At 40.6% G+C, this 22,138-nt stretch overlaps 1 protein-coding gene across 1 annotated transcript in view; it reads left to right on the top strand.

The window, feature by feature from the left end:
* The window catches only part of rnf43 (ring finger protein 43), a 44,655-nt gene extending 22,722 nt beyond the window's left edge, over nucleotides 1-21,933 (top strand). The window contains exons 2-9 of the mRNA XM_085936352.1: nucleotides 4,353-4,466; nucleotides 18,467-18,541; nucleotides 18,632-18,766; nucleotides 18,898-18,999; nucleotides 19,284-19,454; nucleotides 19,546-19,648; nucleotides 19,815-21,233; nucleotides 21,327-21,933. Of these exons, the coding sequence (XP_085792478.1) occupies nucleotides 4,353-4,466; nucleotides 18,467-18,541; nucleotides 18,632-18,766; nucleotides 18,898-18,999; nucleotides 19,284-19,454; nucleotides 19,546-19,648; nucleotides 19,815-21,233; nucleotides 21,327-21,352 (2,145 nt within the window). The 3' untranslated portion in view covers nucleotides 21,353-21,933. The remainder of the gene's footprint in view (nucleotides 1-4,352; nucleotides 4,467-18,466; nucleotides 18,542-18,631; nucleotides 18,767-18,897; nucleotides 19,000-19,283; nucleotides 19,455-19,545; nucleotides 19,649-19,814; nucleotides 21,234-21,326) is intronic.
* Nucleotides 21,934-22,138: the final 205 nt, after the last annotated feature.

Below are 22,138 nucleotides of genomic sequence, written 5' to 3'. Positions count from 1 at the left end.
AAGCGGGTGCAATCATACATATCGTGGATGTCGCATCTCCAACTATGAGGCCTGCTCGCTTCTCACTCAATCCCAGTTAATATAAAAATAAAAAAAAAGTCCAGACGGCTAAAACGTTTTCATCTTTTTAACGCTTGGTCTGGTGAGATTATATTGCGATGTCTCGTATGATGTCAAGCGAGACGGTATAAGAAGCTTTTGTGCAACTTCAATCGTGGTTTTTTTTTTTTTTTTTTCTTTTCAACAAATGTATGAGGTCAAAGTCATGTATAACCTGCATACATGAAATGCCTTCCCTGAATAATCCCCCCCCCTCCCCTCCCTGTTTTATGATACACACGTGCGCCCGATGAGGAGATTGAAGCGACTTCAAAGCGGCGTGGCAGCATTTCTCTCAACCCAGCCTGTTTACACTGCTCAGTGGAGTCTGCATTCCTCTGTCTCGTTTTTCCATGGCATTCCACGTGGAGCTCCATGCTCTTGGCTGCGTGCCCACGCCACGGCAACGCTAACCGCTCAAACCCCCCCCATTGAACATAACATACAAAGTACAGTACGACTTAGTCGTTGAAACTACACGCTAGTTAGGAATCACATAGGAGATGCTGTTTTCAACTATTTACTGGCAAGTTACTAAGGAGTTGCTAAGTGTGCGGACAGTGTGACCACATGATCACTGGAGAAGATCACGCATAACGTGGAAAAAGTCTTTCATTTATTTTTCTGTGTATTTTCTGTTTACTTTCCCTCGATGTCACCGGCTGACATCAGTGGCGGAAAAAAAAGAAAGTCCTGTCGTGTTGGGTGACATAATATAAGGGTAAAATTATCATCTGAAGGCTTTTTTTAGTTTGGAATCTTAGAATGTTCTTTTGCCAAGAATATTTCTGGGTGTACCACATCCAAGTTGAAAGTCTAATTCAGTCAAGCATATTCCTTTTGTTTATGACAGATGTCTTCATAATTTACTTGAAATGTGGCAAAGCCTATCTTATAATATCTTAGCATGGAGTATTTTTTGCACATTGAAAGAAATCTCAGCTATGTACATAACCTCAAAAAAATCAATTTGCAGTTCCGAAATTATAATTCTTATATTTACTTTAAATACATGACATGAATTGACATTTACTAAAATGATTGACAAGGTTGAAAAGTTCAAATATTCTCTCTTGGTGATGTTGTGGAAACGTGAGCGAGGTGGAGTCATCCTGCAGGCCAGCGAAAGGCCAAAGGAAGCCTGGAGGACGTGTGGACGTGGCCTCCGTGTCTCCATGGAAGAGGGATCGCTGCAATACTAACAAACTGTTGGGTTAGCAAGCCGCTGACCTGTTATGACAGGGAAGTGTTGTGTTTATGTTTAACTCGGGGGGGCTTTGAAATGTATAGTGTAGTGTTCGCCTGAGGCTGACGGAGCGCTCCGAGTTGTTGGTGGTCGCCATTGTGTACATGTATGTGGTGTGCTTTGAAAATGAGAACGTCGCCAAAATTTCAACAAAAAAAATTCAAGAACTTGCTCCAGATGCTTTAAGAAAAAATCAAATAAAAAAAATCAACAACAAAAATCCCTGGGCAGGCTTGACGTCAAATAGAAATTTATACAGTCAGTTTTCCCTAACATGTCCGCTTTAACTTTTCCCAATCCAAGTTGATTTTTTTTTTCATCCCATCTGTAGAATATAAACATTTTAATGAAGTATCCTCCCTTAAAACACATCCAAGCGAATTAAGCCCTCATCATACTTAGTCAAGTCTCATTATGGGCTTACATTTTGTCGTCATTCTCTGTGGTTACTGAATATAGGCTGACACTGTTGATAAAGAAGATGCACATTTTGTTTTGACAGGTCCAAAGCACTAATGTCTCCTTTGCATTTGTAAGAAGATGCTTTCCCCCCCCCCCCCCAATTCCTCAGTTCACCCGAGAATTGATTTAAACTGCCATTTTGGCCGTTTGCTCAGGTAATCTTTGGGTTGTGCATTCATGTGGACAAAGAACGATTGAAAAAAAGGCGAGCCTCAGTTTGGAAAGCTGGCTCAGACGTAAAGTACGTAAACAGACGCCCATTTTGTGTAATCAATGTAATTGCTCCTTATTAATGAAAACACAATAGGCAAGGCAGGGCAGCTTTATTTATGCAGAGCCGTTTATACATAAGGTGCATCGCATAATTAAAAGATAATTTAGATATATATTTCCATCTTTGGTGGTGTTCTTATGTCTCTTCAAAAGCATGGTCATTGTTGAAATAGGCTTATTTTCATTCGAAAGCCAGCCAAGGTGTCAAACTTGGCAGCTATTAAGAATTGTATTATGTGCTTGGCACAAAAAGAAGCCAGGTCATTTTGAAATCTTAATAGCAGGTTTGTCCGACTGAGTCACTTGTGAAATAATCAGGCTGCAAAGTAGTTAAATGTGTGTGCTGTGCATGTTTATCTACGTTCTGTACATCTTCGGGGAATAAAATCCAGAGTGAGTGGATTTAATGACTGTACAGGTATTTGCTGATATGCACAAACCTGGCAGGCCTGAGGGCTTTGATCCGTTAGCAAAGCTTGCTCAAACACTTCATTTATTGCAAAAAGTCTCTCAATATCTGTTCAATGGACTCTAGTTTGTCTTCTGTGGTCATTTCATTTATGAGCTTGATTCATTCTATTCATCGGTAGCGGTATATCAACTCGACTTTAAACCCTTTCCCCAAAAAAACACCACTATTTGTTTTTAATTAAAAAAAAAAAAAGCACTTTATTTAGGGCTGAACATTTTCCCCCTAAATAATGTGATCTAATGTATATTTATTTTTTATTATTTTTTTTGTTTTATTTATTTTATTAAATATAATAATAATATGGGTTTATCACTCTGTAACGTCAACAGTTTTTCCACATTTTTTCCACATTATTTAACTGATAGCACATTCACTTTTCAATGCAATAGTTCTTCTTCAGAAAAAGATAATCTGCCAGTAATTGAGTGGTGGAGCCTGATGAGTTTCCTCCCGCCAACACTGGCTGGCAACAGATGAACTAGAAAGCCCTTTTGCTGATTATTGGCAGCTGAAAAAAGAACATCCGCAGGCCTAAGCAAGGGGAAAATATTATTGACTTCTCACCACAGCTACTATTTATTTTTCTCTTTTTTTTTGTCCATGTATTTGTTTTTGAAGCTGTTAAGTTTTTTTTTTTTTTTTTTGGGGGGGTCTGAATATTTTTGTAACAGCCTTTGATTGAACTGGAAAGGAATGCCTTTAATCGTGGCTACAAAAGAGCCAAGGGACATGTCCCCGTCAGTTTGCAACAGATCTAGACAGATGAGGAGGAGGCGCGATGGAGGAGTGAGCATTGTTAACAGTCTGTGGGGAACTGTTTGCGTGCCCTGTGGTTTCTTGTCTCTGTGAAATGGAGACTTGCTGATTTGGTTTCCCAGGCCCCTTTTTTTTTTTTTCTTTTCTCAAGGCCACACAAAAACCAAATGAAGACGATTCAGTTTGTCCTAATTCTATGGAGAGTGATTGCAGCCATCTAAAATAGATGCAAAACACCTGAAGGTGGCCTCCAAAATGCCTGACCAAAATGATCTTCCGTGTAAAGTTGATGCACAATGATCACAATTAAGATTTAAAAAAAAAAAAAAAAAAAGCACTGTAATGCATCAGTTTTTTTAACGACCTTTTTAACGTCTCCCGTAGAACTTAACAAATGCGGAGGTCATGCCATCATTAAACCATCTTGTAAAATTGTCTTTTGTTTGTTAGGGGGGCCCGAGTTAAAGTGTAAGCCTTTAATTCGGCAGCTGGCAGAACAGTATGCTGCATTACTTCCTGAGGCGGCCATTGTTTTTGTATTTATAGGGGGGGGGGGGGGCTCCTTCCCTCTGTCACTTGGATGGTCCCCTGTTCTTGCTGTCTGCTTTGAATGATGCTATTGGTGCATCTGTCATGTTTCTGTATCTTATTCCTCCGCTTTGCTTCTGACAGACAAGCACCAGCCCTTTGCACAACATTACGTCAAATCCCCCTCCACCGGGGTGCCAGCTGTTGATGTCACCCCTGGGGGGTAATTTAGGGATTTCCGCTGGGTAAGATGAGGGGGGGGGAGTCCGTTGACCTCAGCCTGCAGCCACATGAATGAATATCGGGGTAGGACCTGGCCGTGATGGACCAGTGGTCCGGCAGGGTGGGTTGATTTGTGAGCTCGATTTGAGTTCTCTAAGCTCTTGTACGAGTCTCCCCCCCCCACGATTAGGTCGTTCAGTGCCAATATCTTTGACGTCTATAACCGTCAATGGCACTGAAGTGTCAAACTAACTTTTTCAATTTTGTAAACTGTGTCTGTTTTTTTTCGTGCAGTATCACCCTTTGTCCCTGTGCAACACCAGCGAAGATGAACGGCAAGAGGGTGACTTCATCACCATCGTCAAACTGGAGAAGAAGGTTCCCCGCTGTCTTCCGTTGCTGGATAAGGTAGACATCTCCATTCCTTTTTTTTTCTCAAAGGCAGACGTCACTTGTCCCATCTCGGACTCATCAGAACGAGAATATAGGCCATGTGCATTTTTTTTTGCTTCCCTCTAATATGAGAGCAGCCAGAACTTATAGATAGATTCCACCCACAATGGTTAAGATGTATGTTCAAGCGACCTGGATCTCCCTTGTGTTTAAGTATTCTTCCATACAAAACTTAAAAGTAGTGTGATTTAAAACTGTTGCTATTTTCCTTCTTTTTCAAGTGGTGGCAAATTAGCAGGCAGGAGTATAGTTAGGGAACTGCCTTTTTTTAAACTTGTGTTTTCTTTTCCCCTAATTTAAAGCCATGTTGTAGAAGCCTGGCCGCCACGGCGATGATGTCGAGACATTTCCCACACAATTTGCCCGCCGCTTTTTGCTCGCTCGGTGGGAACTCGCAACCAGTTTGGGGAAAGGGATGTCACTCAAGGCTTAATGCAGTAATGGTTTTGATTAAAGCCTTAATGGCATCACTGTGTTGTCCCCCTTGAACAAAAACACACAGTCGTACAAAAGGATGTCGCTTCCGAGCGGTTCCTCCCTCTCCAGCCTTTGAAATCAGGAGGGAACGAGGGAGGGAGGGAGGGGGTTGTTGTTGTTGTTGTTGTTTTCTGTAAAAATATGTGCTCCGATGTAAGCTCCACTCCAGCCACCTGCATCCATCACTTTTTTGGGCTTGGACTTTTTTTTTTTTTTTTTTCAGGGGGGGGGATTTCATCATGCAGCTGCTGGTTAGTGTGCTCTCCTTTGAAAAGGATGAGTCAGATGGTTTGGATGTGCGGTTCTTTGAATGAGACTTGTTTACAGTTTAGTCTGAGTGGAAGCCACCCCACTGATCTATAGATACTCCGATGCCCACAGAGGGTTCATTTTGCACCACACACACTAAAAATAGACTGGAAACTAAATAACACAAAGCTGCCAAATTTTAGGATTATACTTGGTCCTTTTTTTTTTTTTTTAGCTTAGCTCCTCAGTAAGGGCAAAAAACGTCTTTTTTTTTTTCTCTCCCACTATTTACCTTTTATTGACACTTTCACACAGGCGTTGATTGAAAACCTAAATCATTGGTGTCAAACCCAAGGCTCGGGGGCCAGATGCGGCCCGTTGCATCATTATATGTGGCCCGCAAAGACACATTTTTTTTCTCTTTTGACTTTGTCTCATTACTAAAATGACAAATTGTCTCCACTTTTTAAAAATAGTTTTATTGCTAACAATTTTTATGACCATTCATCTCATTGACTAATCATTAGTCCACCAACTTTGCTATGACTCTGAACAGGATAAGCCATTTTGAAAATGAATGGATGGCTTAGTTGTCGGAAAATCGTTAAAGGCCACTCACTTTGTTCGTTCACGTGTTCATGAGCATGAATGAGCAGCGGCAACTCAACCACTTACCCAACCGTCAGATTATATTGGGAGTGATCTGTTATTGGCTTTTGGTTATTTGGTTTTGTTTACACGACAGTTCTCAATGACTCACTGGGCAAAGCCATTACAGCGGCCGAGTCTAAACTCCACACAAGGCTTACTGTACTTTGCTCTGAATAAATGCCGTAATCGACAAAGTTCAAAGCAGAGTTTTATGCTCGGGAGGTTTGGCTGACTTTTTTTATTCACGCACAAACCATCTCCATCACAAAGAATCCATCGTTTCTTGTGAGAACAGTGCTCACACTGATTGAGTGTTTCGGCCCGTGCCTGAACCTGTTGACTCTTATTGAAAGCCTCGCTCATTGATTCTACTCGTCTCTGATGAAAAGAGCTTTGCTACGATTGTGCCGTAATCCTGTTGTCGTCAACTCGGCTTTTCCTGTGCATGTGCGTGGATCTTTGTTCGCTATGAGATCATGTTTCTTGAAGACTACTTTCCACATTTTTTTTTTTTTATTTACTCATAAATTATGAACAGAAAGATCAAGAATTGTTTTTCATGCAATCAGATTCAGAAAAGTATGCTTAATGTTATGATGACAGTGATCACAGAGAAGAGTCAAATGATTAGCGGTCAGAAAGGCAGAAATTGACTATCACAGCCATGAACATTCTGGCAGAACTCGTTAAAAGTGGGACATTGCCATGTCTTGCTCATGCAGACCTCACGGTGATGTGCAGCAGATAATGAGATGCGTGCTTTTGCTGCATTTCACACAGCTGCAGTGGCTTTCAACATGAAAGTGATTTGTCATAAATTATACAGTCGGTGCGGCAACACGTATAGACAGACAATGACGAAAGACCATTGCTGCAGCTTACTCAGTAACTTAAAGTAGTTTTGAAACTCTTCTTCATTTGTCTGCATGGTTGTATTATACTGCCCACCAGTGGCCAAGTCGTACTCAATAAAACAAGTCCCTATAACTGAATCAAGAATCCAGAAACTGTCCATTTTTTTTTAACATTCAATTTGATTATGATAATACAATATACACTTAAAAATGCTAGGTGAAATTTATTTTTTTATTTTTATTTTTTTATTTATTGATAAAACAACCCTAGTCTACTTGTCAATTTGTCTCGATTTCCTGGGTCTGTCAAATGTTTACACCCTTAAGGTGTACGTTTTATAAAGTACATTATTTTCCTGACTAAAATGTATTCCATTTCTTTTTTTTTTTGTGGTGGCGGTAATTTCCATTCATTTCATTGAGGACAGATGGTTTGCGATAAGCGTGTTTTGATTTACAAGTTTGTTCACAAACATGAATCTTGTCATACCTTTTGGCCTAACATGATCCACATTGTGTCAAAAGATCTCCTTTGGTGGTCACTTTGGGATAAGTAGTTCCAGTGACAGGAAATGGTCAAAAAACAAGGGACGCCTGGAGAAGAATGACCCTCATGATAATGTTTTTTGTCTTGTCGTGTCTCATTATCGGTAGGGGGGGGGTGCCTCTGACCTTAGTCTATTCCTGCTTGCTGTTTTGCAGTTAAGAGCTTGAATTGCGACAGCGGGAAGTTTTGTCACCGCGTCCAATATATCTCTTTCAATTGTATGAGAACACATCTGGAAAAAGTGAAGTCTTTTTTTTTTCTTTTTTAACTTTGAGGGTAAATCTCAAAAGCAGCAGGTACACAAAGAATGAGATCTGGGTTTATATTCATTTCCCCCCTCGTGAAATGTTTTTTCAGCTTGTCAGCGGCATAATTTGACGTCCAATTTTATTTTATTTTTTTTCCCCCCAATACTCCAGCAGGATCCACTTTTATCTCCACACACTTTGAAAGCCATCTACCTCTACATTTTAAGAGCGTTTTGAAACATACCATCATCATTGCTTAAAAATTAGAAACCTCTTCAAGGATTAAAAAAAAAAGAAAAAAAAAATCACTCTTCAAGTTTCCTTTCTTCCTGTTTGCCCCAGGGCAAATTCTCTGTGCTCCTTGACTCTGCTTTGATCATTTCATCTCAAACGCACAAGCTTCATAATCATGTAAAAGTAGCTCAGGGCACATCTTTCGCCATCCCTCACAAATGTTTTTTTTTTTTTTTTTCTCTTTTCCTGCTTTTAACTGCTCAAAGCCAAAGTCCTCTGTTTTTTGCCTGCTTGACCCTCATGCCACAATCTTTTTTTTCCCTCCCATTTCCCCTGTTGCTAAAGTTAGCCACTGTCTTAGTTCATCACATCAATGAGAAGATAACTTTGGAGTAAGCACTTCTAATGGTTTACCTTCTTTTCACCCACTATGGATCTTTCTTTTTGACTTGACGTCAACCATTGCAGTCATTTTTAGGGCACTGTGATCCCATTTGGGTACTTTCCATTCACTCTGACTCTTTTCTTTCATAATGATACTAACAGGCAAACCACAGGAGTTGTTTTTATCCAGGCAGATCCGTGGGCATCTTCGTTTTTTTTTTTTTTTTTTCCCTCATTCCTAAACAGGTACCACATGACTAACGTGACCTGAAAAAGTTTTTGCTTCTGTAATTTCCACTGAGACTTCAACACCACCAACAATAAAAATATGGAAGACAATTAGCGTTTTCAATTAACTCGTTATGCATGCTAATGTGGAATGAAGAGTCTACGGAGAGAAAAAGAAAAGCACAGGAAGAACATGAAAACTTGAACAGAGTTTCAGATTAAATTCACAGAGAGTTGTTTTGACATCTTGTCAAGTATCTGCTATGTTACAAGTCCAAGGACACCCCCCCAGATAAGAGATTAAGCTTTTTACCCTCACCCAAACATGAGAAGCTAAGCTAAAACCCAAATTCAAAGGTCAAAAGAATTACTCTGATTGGCTCTTTGCTGCTCGTTTGTCGTTATTAGAAAACTAGTTTTGTCACCAGTTGAGGTAAATTAGCCGTAACTGAACAATGTGAAAAATGTCTCGAGGGGAAAACGCATTCCGGAGGAGAACGAATCAAATATTATGGCATTTGAGATGATCCTTGTTTTTTTCTATCAATCGGCACCTTGAGCATCTCTAAAGAGAACAATTCAATTTTGGAGAGATGGCAAGCCAAAAAGAGCCTTATAGGTCAACACTGAACAGATGTCACTTGGACCTGCAGCATTGTTGTGGTTAGTTCAGTTCAGTGCTGTCATCACGCCTATCAACGAGGTGTGAGTGATTTTCAGAGGGCTGGCACCTCTACGGTATTCTCTCCCAAGTCATTTGACACCTTAAATCAATGGAAAATTCTCTGGCCTAAAGGTGCGCACAGCACGCTAGCAGCAGAAACATCGTCTTGGTTTCCCCTCCCATTGTTGGGCTAAATATTTACTCCTCATTGATGCTAAATGATGATGTTCTCTTTTGCTTAGGGACATTTTTTTTTCCCTCCCTCTCTCTCCTTGGCAAGCGATTATCAGAAGTATGTTTTCACACTGTTCTCCCCTTTTTTCCGCCCTCATTGAAACGGAACGTTCCGTAGCTTCTATAAAGTTATTGGAGTCTTGTCGAGTTTGCCGTCAGCAGCACCACAAAACTTTTATAAACAAACAGTGAGATGTCTGCAGTGCCATGCAGTGGGAAGTAACTCTTCCAAAATAGAAGCATTTGGAATGTCACCTGCATGCGTGTATGTGTGGATGGACAAATACTTTGGAACTTTTTTTTTTTTTTTTAAATATACATCTAATCAAGCTGAATATGAATTTAAAATCAGTTAATTTACAATTATCACTGAACTCATTCAGGTTTAGTTATATTTGTTTTGTTTATATATTAGGATGTTATAAATCCATTGCCCGTACATTTGACATTGAAATCATCATGTTTTTTTTTTAAATGTCAAATTTGGCTATTGATTTATGACAAATGTGCAATTCAATCAGACTCAATTCAACAAAATTCAAACTGTATTTTTCCATCTCGTGATGCATTTGTTTTTGCTATACTTGGTTTATTAAAACAATGAAAAAAAATAATCATGGAAGATAAAAATGAATAATTCTATTTGATATCTAATTAACATTTTATATTTAATAATAATTAATAATTTCTGTAGAAACGACAATGAGGAAGCAGCCTAGTAACTAATAAACACGACGGAGTAACAAAATCGAATTTTGTTTACAGTCTGACATTTGAGATATCTTCGTATATCTCTAATTTACTCGAAACAAGAGGGCAGATGTTTCCGAATACAGACTTTGCATCTCAAGGCCTTCTTATTCGGGCGGCGCATTGGTTACTTCAAAGGGGTCGGGATTTCATCAGGCTGTCGTCGCCACTGGCCGCAGAGGTTTGTAAGAAAATGAGACCCTAAAAATAAAGAGCTGAGTAATATGCCTAAACAGAGACAGAAGACAGACAATAACACACTTGACCAAAAGAGCCATAATAAGATATTCATTTTACTGCTATTCAACTTTGGCAATTTTAGATTTCCAGTTGTCAGCTCACATTTGTGGACCGATAACACGAGCTTGGACCCTTTTAGTCATGATCATCCTTTGGTCTTCAGTTTTTCATCTGGTGGCTCAGTTTTGAAATCAGAGCCAGTCTTACCTTACCTTAGCTGACTACAATATGTAGACTGCATCATTTAAGTCCCCCAAAAATTCATAGAAGCTACTGAATGAGAAAAAATAATGCTTGTTCCGTCTGTGCTTTATTATTGTGATTTGAAGAACTGGCTTTAAATTGCTTCTCCGGAGCCACAATCAATATTTTAGCCAAGACATTCCTTTCATAATGACAAAGGCAAATGTTCTCTTTTGAAGAAGAGGAAAAGAAGTTAGTTATCTACTGCTCCGGTCACTTGATTCAGTTAAATGTGGGCTTGCTGATCCAGTCAATCTTTTTCTTCTAGGTCAGGGGTGTCAAACTCTGGCCTGCGGGCCAAATTTGACCAGCAGTGGAATTATATTTGGCTCGTGAAGATAAATTATGCCTTGATTTTGGGTCAATACTACAAATGCAAATTGTCTTCGCTTAAAAAAAAAAAAAGAGATGTTGCTCGTTGTTTTTATTATTATTTATATATATATATATATTTACATTATTTATTATTAAAATTGAAAATGTTTTTCAGTTTGTTGTGTAGCCTATATATAATATACGACATTCATTTATTTGGGTCGACAGTCATAATGGAAGAAATTATGACTCCGATGCGACCCGTGACAAAAATGAGTTTGACATCCCTGTTCTAGGTCAAAGTTCACCAGGTCAGAATTTTTACAAAGTTTACCATCAACTGTCCTCTCCACTTTCACATCTTTCCTCTTCTATTGTTTCCCCATTGTTGTCACTCACATTCCCATGTCTTTAATCGAGCAGTCTGCCACCTCCCATTTCTCATCGTACACGGCGAACTGAGCCGCCGGCTCTCTTTAAGGTCTGCATTAGAATGTTGTTTTTATACGGCAGCAAGTGGAGGCATGCGGAGCCTCTTTTGAACTGCTTGACAAACAGATGGAGGTTATTCATGGTGCCTTTATGAGATTAAGTGAAAAATTCTCATAAAAAAAAAAAAAGACAGACACACCTTCACACTTCACTGACGTGCCTTGTTTGCTGTCTTTTTTTTTTTTTTTTTTTTTCTCACCACCTTAGTTTTTGGGAAACGTTCCCTCCCAATGCTACTAGGCGGAAAACAGAGCGTTACCAATACGTTCCTCCCCAGGCAGGGAATCAAGCATCCAAAGCATTACAATGCAGACAAAGTGCTTCTCTCCCTTTCACTATGAACCTGTTTAAAGTGTGACTCAGGAAGCTCCGTGCCAAGTGCTCCACCCCAGCGACCGACTTTTAGCAAGGCTTTGACAAAAAGATTCTTAGCACAAACAGTAAGCCTATGTGGACTGGAGGAAGTCACGTTTGTGTGGCTCTGATAGGCTGGCAAGAAGTGAAGAAAGCTTCATAACGTTTTTTTTTTTTGAAGATTCCATTGTATCACCTCGGATTTATTTTTTATTTTTTAACCTTTGCCATTCCACCTGTATGTTTCATCATACGTGTGATTTTATATCGAGAACGTCAAGGTGTTGCGTCAAAAATCAATCTTCAAATTTGTTTTTTGGAATCAACTCGTTCTGGGAGGACATTTGTTGATGTTGGCTTGAAAGTTCACCAAACAACAACCAAACATGCTTCCTAACCCCGTGACCTATATTTTGCACAAGGAATGAAGTGATTCAGAAGTAAACTGGTATCTTCATTTTACAGCACGTCGAAAAATCAAGCGGTGTCATCTGTGACCTTGGATTTCCGTCGTTGCGTCGAAGTTACAGCGGAGGACATCTTTGTTGTTGTCATGCCGTGTGTGTGTGTTTACAGACAGCGTGTGCCACTCTGCTTCGGTCTGTGTGTTTGATCTGCAGAAAGACACGGCTTACTGCATGGCTTATTCCAAGAATGAATTCCTGGAAGCTTACAAGAGCTGTTGAATGAGATGGAGTGCTCAAGGCAGGAATGACAGGCGGGAGTGGAGGGAGGTAGCTCAACATTGTAGGGAGGGGGGTGTCAGGCTCTCACTTACAGGCCTGATTAAATAACAGGATGCTTTGTGAAAACAAGGACATTATCTGCGTCTCAAACGGCCCGGGAAAAGGCTCTCTAATTGGCTTCCCTGACCGCCAGACAAAAATGTGTCCGACTGTTACAAAACTGAAAGAAATTCAGATGGTCTTCCTGTTTGACCTCAACAATTAGAAGAAATGCATTTTGTCTAATAATAGAGATTCCGCTGTTGCATAGGTGTCAAACTCAAGGCCCGGGGGCCAGATGCAGCCCGCCGCATCATTTTATGTGGCCGACAAATTGACTTCATGTGTCAATACAAAATTAAAAATTCAGTTTATTTAAAAAAAAAAAAAAAAAAGTTAGTGCTAGCAATTTTTTATTTATTTTATTAAATATTTTAACGGATTTGGCTCTCCAAAAATGTGACACCCCTGCTCTGTTGGCTCAGATGATTTTTCTATTTTTTTATGGAAGCACAAAAAAACAAAAAAACAAAGGTGTGTTTATAATTCCCCACATGATCAAAGCATTTAACATCTCTTCTGTTTGACATGTAATCTAGGTGGTTTTCCAAATGATATATATTGCAGTCAAATCCCACTATAATTAAACAAGTATATAGCCATGAAGAATTTTAGACATATTTCATGTTTGGACAGCTTCTTTTTTTTTTTTTTTTAAATTACACAATACCTCCATAACTAGAACATAACTTGAATTTGTTGAGATTTGAAATGAATTTTCCATATCACAAATAACAGTGTAGTGAGAGAGTCCAACTTTAAAATTGGATCTGAGTGCAAGCGTGTGTGTGTGTGTGTGTGTTTTGGAATCATGCCCCTAAGGCCCATCATCACATATTTGCTGGCATCAACATCAGTAGCAACTGCGCCACACGCTGGCGGCACCTTCCGTCCGCCGCTTTCATGTTTCACGGACGTGTTAAGCAAGCGATTGCATTTGGCTGTCACCTTTTTTTGCTGTGCATTTCAAATCTGTGTCACATCGGAGCTAGCAAGAGAAGGCTGAGAGTTTGATTCAGTACTGAATGAGTTCAAACAAGATCAGGTGAATCATTTCAACACACTTTTTTTTTTTTTTTTGCGGCGCCCTGTCTCTGAATAATATGTTCATGAATGGGAAGTACAAGTAGGAGGAGAATGTGATTCAGATCCACCCCTGAGGCTTAATACTTTACCTGAGAGTGTGGAACCTGCTCACCTGCCCCGACATGCCGCACGGCCCCTCCTCCTCACGTTCGAAACCCCCACCCCACCCACCTTTTTTACAGTGGCCTCACATCAAAGTAAGTAATGGATACCTCGAAAAGGCCGCACCTTTCCCCTCCTTCATCTAATTCAACTGCCACTCAGTCAGTAACTGGCACAGAACACGCTCGCAGAATAATTTGTCATGTCGTTAGACTTATGTTGTCACACTTGATTTCATTATGAAGATGCGGGGGTCTGAAGGAGCATGAAGCAATTTCCGTGCTGAAAATGGATTCCATATCTGAGGAATTAAACTCGATGTATTGCATCATTTATTGTAATCATAAAGTTCAGCAGTATGACTACATCATGATAACTGGAATTTTTGATGATGCCCATTTAAGGACATTGGGAAAATATATGATAAAATTCCAAAATTATCTAACAGGAGATGTCATATTTGACTCAAAGGTTTTATATTGTTAAAAAGTATTTTTAATAGGGAGAACGTCATTCTTGAGGGAGCAATGATAAAAAGGTTGAAGTTTGCCTATGACAAGACCAGATTGTTATTTTAATGGTGGAAATAATGTATAATGGGAAATTGTTGAAGTGAACCGTGCAATCGTGTGTAGCTTGTTTGAGTCCATGGAGGAAAAGTCAATTAAAAGCATTATTGTGACATTTACAGTCAATTCATAATTATTTAGTGCACATTGTTGCTTGTCCTCACAACGTTGGCTCATAAAATATTGACCTGGAATGGCTGTAAAAAAAAAAAAAAAAAGAATAACATAAAGACTCATTGTTACCGTTTTAATAATGTGAGTTTATCTGTGGCATGTTCTATGGAACATAATCGGCTGTTTGCCAGGCAACTGTGATGTCATAATCAAAATGGCCGCCTCCTTAAATGGCTATAACAGGTGGATTTTGGATTTCTTTCATAATTCTCAAACAAAACATGAATCAGAACAGTGTTTTTGAGTAGTTGAGCCACACAGAACATATTATTTAAAAAAAAATAATGGGGCTTGACTTCTCCTTTAATATTAAGATCCCACCATACTTGAATAGCATAATGTCGACGTAGCTACATGTAGCATGTTGACTTTGTTTCACATGCTCTCAATGAGCACATCATCTATGCTAAAGATGTGCTTGAGTCATCCTCTTTTATATCCTCCATAATAATTCCCAATTCTTCAAGTTATCAACCAATATTAGTTTTCCTCCACTTCACCTTTTTCCTGTTTTCATTCTTGTGACCTTTAAGAGAAAAGTACTTGCTTTCTGTTTTGGTACGCTTGGAATTTTTACCGTGAGAACAATATTTACAAAGTGATTCTGAGAAAGCAAACTACAGCTGTGAGTTTGTGTAATATTACTTCTGGGTCAAATTATTGACATTAAAGCCCGATGCCCTGTCAAACACAATGTCCGCAGCGTAAATGCAGACTGCACCTGTTTTCAATAGCAGTTAACCCTGCTATCATCACCACTCGCCCACACCCCTGTCTGCTCCTCATTTAGCCGAGCGGCGTGTCCCTGGGCCGCGGTAATGCTTCCCGTGTGCCGAGCCGCTCGGGAGAAATGACAGGGCAGGGAGAGTCGGCCTCGGGCCTGAAGGCCCACAGCTCTGTACTCTGTCATTAGATACTTTAATGTAACAGAAGCACCACAGCATGCACGCCTCACTTTCCCCCCTCGCCTCTCGGCCTTTCTCTCTCTCTCTTTTTTTTTGAGGCCCTTTTTTTACTCTCACTTTGTCGCGCCACACGTAAGATTCCACTGTGTAATTTGCCCGTGCGCTGAATGATGTGGGTACTTAGAGTGAAAAAGAGAACCTACAACAACCATTTTGCTTGATTGATTATAAAAATGGAATGAGTGCGGTTCCTTTTTGATTTTTTTAGGGGGGGGTTTGTTTTGGGGGTAAATAGAAAGAACAAATGGTTTAAGATGAATAATATTTCATTGTTGGACAAAAACACATAAAAGTGTCACATAACAATTTGACTGGCATATTTGAACTAAGTCGAACTTCCTGTGTTGTCTTATGTGAGGAAAGTTGACAGCTGCAGAGGACAGCAGACACATACTACAGTATAAACACAAGGTCATCAAACTAACAGGAACGCTCAATCCTGAAGAGGTGCGCGATACTTTCTACTCCTATTAAAATAAAATAAATCATCCCAAAAAAAAATCCATTGAAATAAATTGATATTTCTTGATTCTGTTCCAGCTTCCCCAAAAAGTGCAGAACAGTTCAAGAAAGTCAAACATATATATAATTAAAAAAATACATGTCTGAATGTCTCAAGTGGTGCTTGGCACCCCCATGAATGCAAAAAAAAACCCCATCCTTTTGTCACTCGGGTCGATTTGACCATGTGGACGACCCACTTGATTCAGCAAGGATGTAAACAAACCGTACTGGCTGATCTCAAGGAGGGCCACCCACTGAAGGAGAGGGCAGATCAATAGCTGGAGTGCTGTTTACTCAATGGCAGCTACGATGAGTGCAAACAGCCAGTGAGTGTTGCTCATACTGAGATGGAGCAAATGTTTCTGCTCACTTTGCATGCTTAAACGTGACGGAGCAAGCAAAAAACCTATTTGACCTCAGATTTACTTGGAATAAAATAGAAATGGTATCTGGTGGTGATATAAAATGAATCGAGGCTCGTGATTCACCAGGATGACTATTTGATGTCTGTTTCCCTTCCGAACAATCTTGCTCGGAGGTTCTTTTTTTTTTACTTGTCTCGTTAGCGTATGACTGTGCGTATCCTCTGCGCTCGTAAAGATTAAATATAACCCCTATAATCATGTAATCAGATCTTTCAAGTGATTTACGGCTGCGTCACTCAGCCGAGATGTCAGGGTGTTGTGTTATGCTATACCCTCCCAAATTTAATTCAATTAATTAATTTATAAATAATTAAATTTAATATCTGTAATTATTAAAAATGATAATATAATCATTTATAAAAAATAAATAAAAATGAATTAAAAATAATTGTCTTTTGAAGCAGGTGGATTTATTTTTTGTTATGTTTGAGGGTATAGCATAACACAACACCCTGACACCCGAGATGTCAGGGTGTTGTGTTATGCTATACCCTCCCAAATTTAATTCAATTAATTAATTTATAAATAATTAAATGTAATATCTGTAATTATTAAAAATGATAATATAATCATTTATAAAAAATAAATAAAAATGAATTAAAAATAATTGTCTTTTGAAGCAGGTGGATTTATTTTTTGTTATGTTTATTTGTGTTGTCTCAGCAGATGCGGTTGTGTATAAATTAGTGATTTGTGTATTGATGGGTTAGATGAATTCGCTTTAGTGTCTATCTGAATTGTAAACCCAGTTCTAAAGATCATGCTTTCCTTTTTTTTCTTTTTTTTTCTTCTCCCACCGATGTGGCCGCACCTCATCTTGGCCCCTGCACAATTACTGCTTTGATGAAACAAGGAAATACATCTGGCACCCGATTTGAATTTCCACATAAAAGATTGTACTGTCAATCTTCATTTTTTTTTTTTTTTTTTTTTTGGCGAAACTCATAACTTGTTTTATGTGTTGAGAGGGCACAAATGTAGGAGGAGTTCATTTACAACGTCGCATCAACACAAAGGAACCGTCTGTTCATTGCTTGTCATGTATTAACTTTCCCCCCGCTTTTGAAGTGTTAAAAAACGTTTTGCGTTCAACACTGTCGCTCAACAAACGAGGTTTTTCATTAACTTGTGAAATGGATCAACTGAGTGATGCTTTTACCTGCCTGCCTGTTCTGTGAATGTGTATGCGGCACTGCAGATTCATTTTGCCCGCCGTGTGATGAAATACCGCTAAAATTATTTTCACGCTCTCCACTTTTTTCTTTTTTTTTTTTCCCCTGTCCTGTCGCCTTCATCCAAAACTTGACTGCTCTGCTATGCTCTCATTGCTTTCTTAGCAATGTTTTCAGCTGCAGCATGCAGCTGCTTTGGGATAAAAGGCTCTCACTTGAGAGCCAGACAGAGGAATGAGTAAACACTAAGTAAGTGCTTGGGAAAAACCAGACAGGAATCCAACAAGAAAATCAACAAAATTTGTGCATCTGATACAGGACACTTGCATTACCTGCCAATGAATTTGTTGGGATTCCTGGACTGAATCCTCTTAATCACTTTTGGGGGCGGAGGAAACCTGACTTCTTGTATTCAATTCATTTCTCTGGAAATGTACCAAAAAATGCAAAGTCAAGTTGTAATGACATGGAGCTTTTAATTGAGTCTTAAAAGTGTGAACAATCATCTCTGTTTGCATGACTCCTCATATACACACACACACACACACACACACACACACACACACACACACACACACACACACACACACACACACACACACACACACACACACACACACACACACACACTTGGGAATGAATAACGGTCACATTCTTCATCGTTATGAGAACCTTTTGGGCCATGCAGCAAGTTGGTACTGTGACCATGAGATTCCCAGGAATACATTTTCAAAGGAGAGCTGAACATGTGTTGAGGACGTGCTTATATTGCGAGGCTGCCCCCTAGTGGTAGTTCAATATACTGAATATGAGCAATAGTTATTTTATATTTAATAATAATAATAATAAACAATCGTATTATTCCTAACGAGAGCTAGAGTAATTAGCATTGACCAAGGGATTTATGCTATCAAAACAATATGTTGTATCAAAAAAAAATGAATGACCTGTATCCACATCTAGTAATGATATTTACAAATGATTTGAACTGGTAACTTTTCTCTTGCAGGCCCGCATGGCACTGGAAAAGGGAGCTCAGGCGGTTATTTTTGACGTCAGCGATGACGACAACGCGGCTGCCGAGGTGAGTTGAAAACAAAACAACACAATTGTGTCAAAACAATGAGAATAAAGTTTGATGGTATTTTTGCATCATTTTGGTTTGCACATTCAGCTGAGAGAAACTGACTCCCTTCCCCGCCCGGTCGTGCTGGTGTATGCTGAAGATGCGGAGGAGTTGATGGCTCTGGTCAACAAGAACGAGGAGGCTAAAGTTCGTATTGAGATCTTGGTGGAGCAGCCCAGATGGGTAAGCACTGGCTCACAAAAGCACACAAGACTTTGCATTTGTTGGCTGGATGGGAGGGGCGGGGGGCTATGAAGGGTTGCAAGCAATGTTTCCTTTTATTTTCTTATAATGAATATTTGCTCCATTTTCAGCCACATTATGACGTGGGTATCCTGCTCACCATTGTCTTGGCCGTCGTCACCATCATCCTCATTTTTGCTTTACGCTATAAGTGCAAGTCCAATAGAACTTGGGTAGGTGAAACCAGTGTTTATTTGAAATTATATCTATATATATTATATATAGATATAATTTATATATTTTATTTATATTTAATATATTCTATTTAAGTTTTATATAATTTAATATTTAGCGTAAATATATATAATAATAATTTTTAATTTCTTTATTTATTAAGTTATTTATTTGATGAAGGTCTATGCACTAATTTGCTCTTTGTCCTCACTAGTAGAACAGCAACATGTTGCTAGTCAGGCAAAAAAATAAAACATCTAAACTTGTACCGTTCGTCACGTAGGATTCGGTGCATCAGCAGACCATGAGGGCAATTAGTCGATTGGAGACCAAAACCTACATTTCCCAGGGGTGCTCAAGCTCACAGCGCCTCCGTGGGGCCTGGGGTTCGGCAAGCAGCTCTAACTCCACCCCAGTATGTGCTATCTGCCTGGAGGAGTTCCTGGATGGCCAGGTAAGAAGAATTAAGAAAAAAAAAACAAAGGCACCTAAGATATATTTGCCTTTTCTAAACATCCATCTTTCCATTTTTTTTTTGACCCAAGCATCTCAGGATCATCTCCTGCGCTCATGAGTTTCATAAAGATTGTGTCGATCCCTGGCTGCTTCAGCATCGCACTTGTCCTCTGTGCATGCACAACATCATGGGTGAGGATGAGCTCATTTGGAAGATCTATTGACCGCAAAAATAGATGGCATCCTTTCATTGAACTTTTTATTCTTTTATTTTGACATTATAATCATTTGGGATCAGTTGATTAAAAAAATGCAACATCAGTCCAAATATTTGTGAGTGCTATGTTGCAATCCACAGGGGCTGAGAGGCATGGCCAGAGGAACAGACTCCAGTCCAGTCCGGAGCAACGTTTCCTCCACCCTCAAGCTTACAGCAGCCCGAGAAACCACCCATTCCCCCAGCATGACATCCCTTTCTCGATGAGGCCACACTATCCGCGTGGACCTTCGGGCTCGTACTCCTCGGTCGGCCACTACAATTCCTCTTCTCCCATGGACAACCAAACGCTTCGTTTGCTCACCAGCAGCAGGCCGTTGGGTGCCCCCTGCGGTTATCACCTTCCAGCAGAAGGTCCCAGAAGACCCCACAGGACAGGGGGGAACTGCAGGCCTTCCAGTCACCACTACACCCCCCGCCGGTCCTGTCACAACTATCGCTCATCTTGTCCAGCTCAGCGTAGTGCCTCCAACTCCAGAGTGCACCACATGGCCTCGGCCATCCCACAAAACCGTGGACTGGCGGCCCACGGCCGACTGGACGAGGGCAGCTGCTCCGGCGGCAGCTACCACACGGACCGCAGTGGATATTTAGCCGACGGGCCGGCGAGTGACTCCAGCTCAGGGCCGTGCCACGGCTCCTCCAGCGACTCGGTTCTAAACTGTACCGATGTGTCCCTGCAGGGCGTTTACGGCAGCTGGTCCACTTTTCGCAGCTCGCTGAGTAGCGACTACGACCCGTTTGTGTATTTTGGGCCGGGCTCTGTGGAAGTGGAAGCCCAGAGCCGGCCCAGGTCTCTGGATTCGGTGGTGAACAAAGTGGGATGCCCCGAGGAGCAACCGCAAGCTGTGTTTAGCCACATTCACTACCACCGCCATCGACACCACCACTACGAGGACGGGGAGCACGGCCAGGGCCCAAACAGAGGCTCGGATGAGGAGGTCGGGACAGCCGCCGCCCCTCCTACGCTGGTCTTGGAGAAAGACTCACCTAAGTCCAGTCACTGCCAGTGCCAAAAACCAGACTGTACACATCTGCCCAGTGCTGGGGCAGAAGGTCGGGATCAGGACCCGAGCCCGTCTTCGGGGCCTTCTGTCCTGGTGCCCTTACATTTACAAACCCACTGCTGCCACCAGGGACACCCTCCCACAGCTCTCGGGCGGAGCTGTGTGCGAGACCACCCTTCTGTTCGCTTCCACCAGAGCTTGGACCTTCAGGATGATCGGAGCATCCGCATCCACTTTGGCCAAGGCTCGGGCTTTTGCTGCTCTCCCCCTGAACTTCATCCCGCCCTCCTTCCGGTACCTCTCATTCTGGACTCGGGAGGGATAGACGATTGGCCCTGCTGCGCCGGAGTTGTTTGGCAAAAGCGGGTGCAGGAGGCCCACTCTGAGCCTCAGCTCCTGGGGACCAAGACCTCCATTGAGAGACCTCCTTGCACATCCCACCATGGCCTTAACACAGACATTTGTATATACTGCCAAAAAATATACAATCAGGGTGGGTGACATTTTTTTTTGTTTTTTTTGTTATTCATTATGAGCGTTACTCAAGTCTGTGGGAAAATTCAATTTTTCTTTTATGTGTCGGCAGGATCTGAAGAGGAGTCCGGTGTGTGAGAGAACTTTTTTTTCCCCCTAATATGACGCTGCTACACAGGAGGCACAAATGGATGATGATCCTCTTAGTTGCTCGCACTCTTTGCCTGCTGCCACGTAGTCATTCTGCTTGCAAGGTTCTTTTGCAACAACACAAGATCCCTCTCCAGAATGTCTCATGAATGTGTTTTTTTTTTGTGTCATTTGATGAGAAAGTATGGAAAAGGGATCTTTGTTCTGGTTGTTGACACTCATGAGGTCAGATATGTGTGCAGGCCTCTCCTAATTCACAATTGATTTTCTCACCACGGTACCTTTGTGTAATTTTCATTTTCTTCAAACTTCTTTCTACTAAGCCTACCTCAGCTCCGATTTTGTCTTGCCTCACACACAGGGTTTTCTTCTAAGGTACTGCTGTAGTTTTTTTTTTTGTCACATTCAAGTAGCTCCCGCAATCTAAAAATGTTTCTAATGTGACAGAGGGATGAAAGTTCAACGAGGTTGCTGAGCCTTCCGTGGGCCTTGTTTTCAATACAGTACTTCAATAATGGCAGCTTTTTTTTTGTTTTTGAGGGGGGGGATTCATTTTCTTTTTTTTTTTTTTCAAAATGACTGAACAGTGTTGTCAACTTGACAAGCGACTGTCTCGTTGGCACTTTGCTTCAGAGGGATGATGAATTTTGTTTTGTGATTTTTTTTTTTTTTTTCTGCCCCTAAACTTCTCCAGCAACTGAAGCTACTAAAAATGATTCTGCATTGTAACCCTCGAAAACATTGGAAAGTCATTCAGTCAGTCAATATGTTAGG

Source organism: Syngnathus leptorhynchus, chromosome 17 (assembly GCF_054491065.1).
Source record: "Syngnathus leptorhynchus isolate UIUO chromosome 17, UIUO_Slep, whole genome shotgun sequence".
Taxonomy (NCBI): domain Eukaryota; kingdom Metazoa; phylum Chordata; class Actinopteri; order Syngnathiformes; family Syngnathidae; genus Syngnathus; species Syngnathus leptorhynchus.
This window is presented reverse-complemented; position numbering and strand designations above follow the sequence as displayed.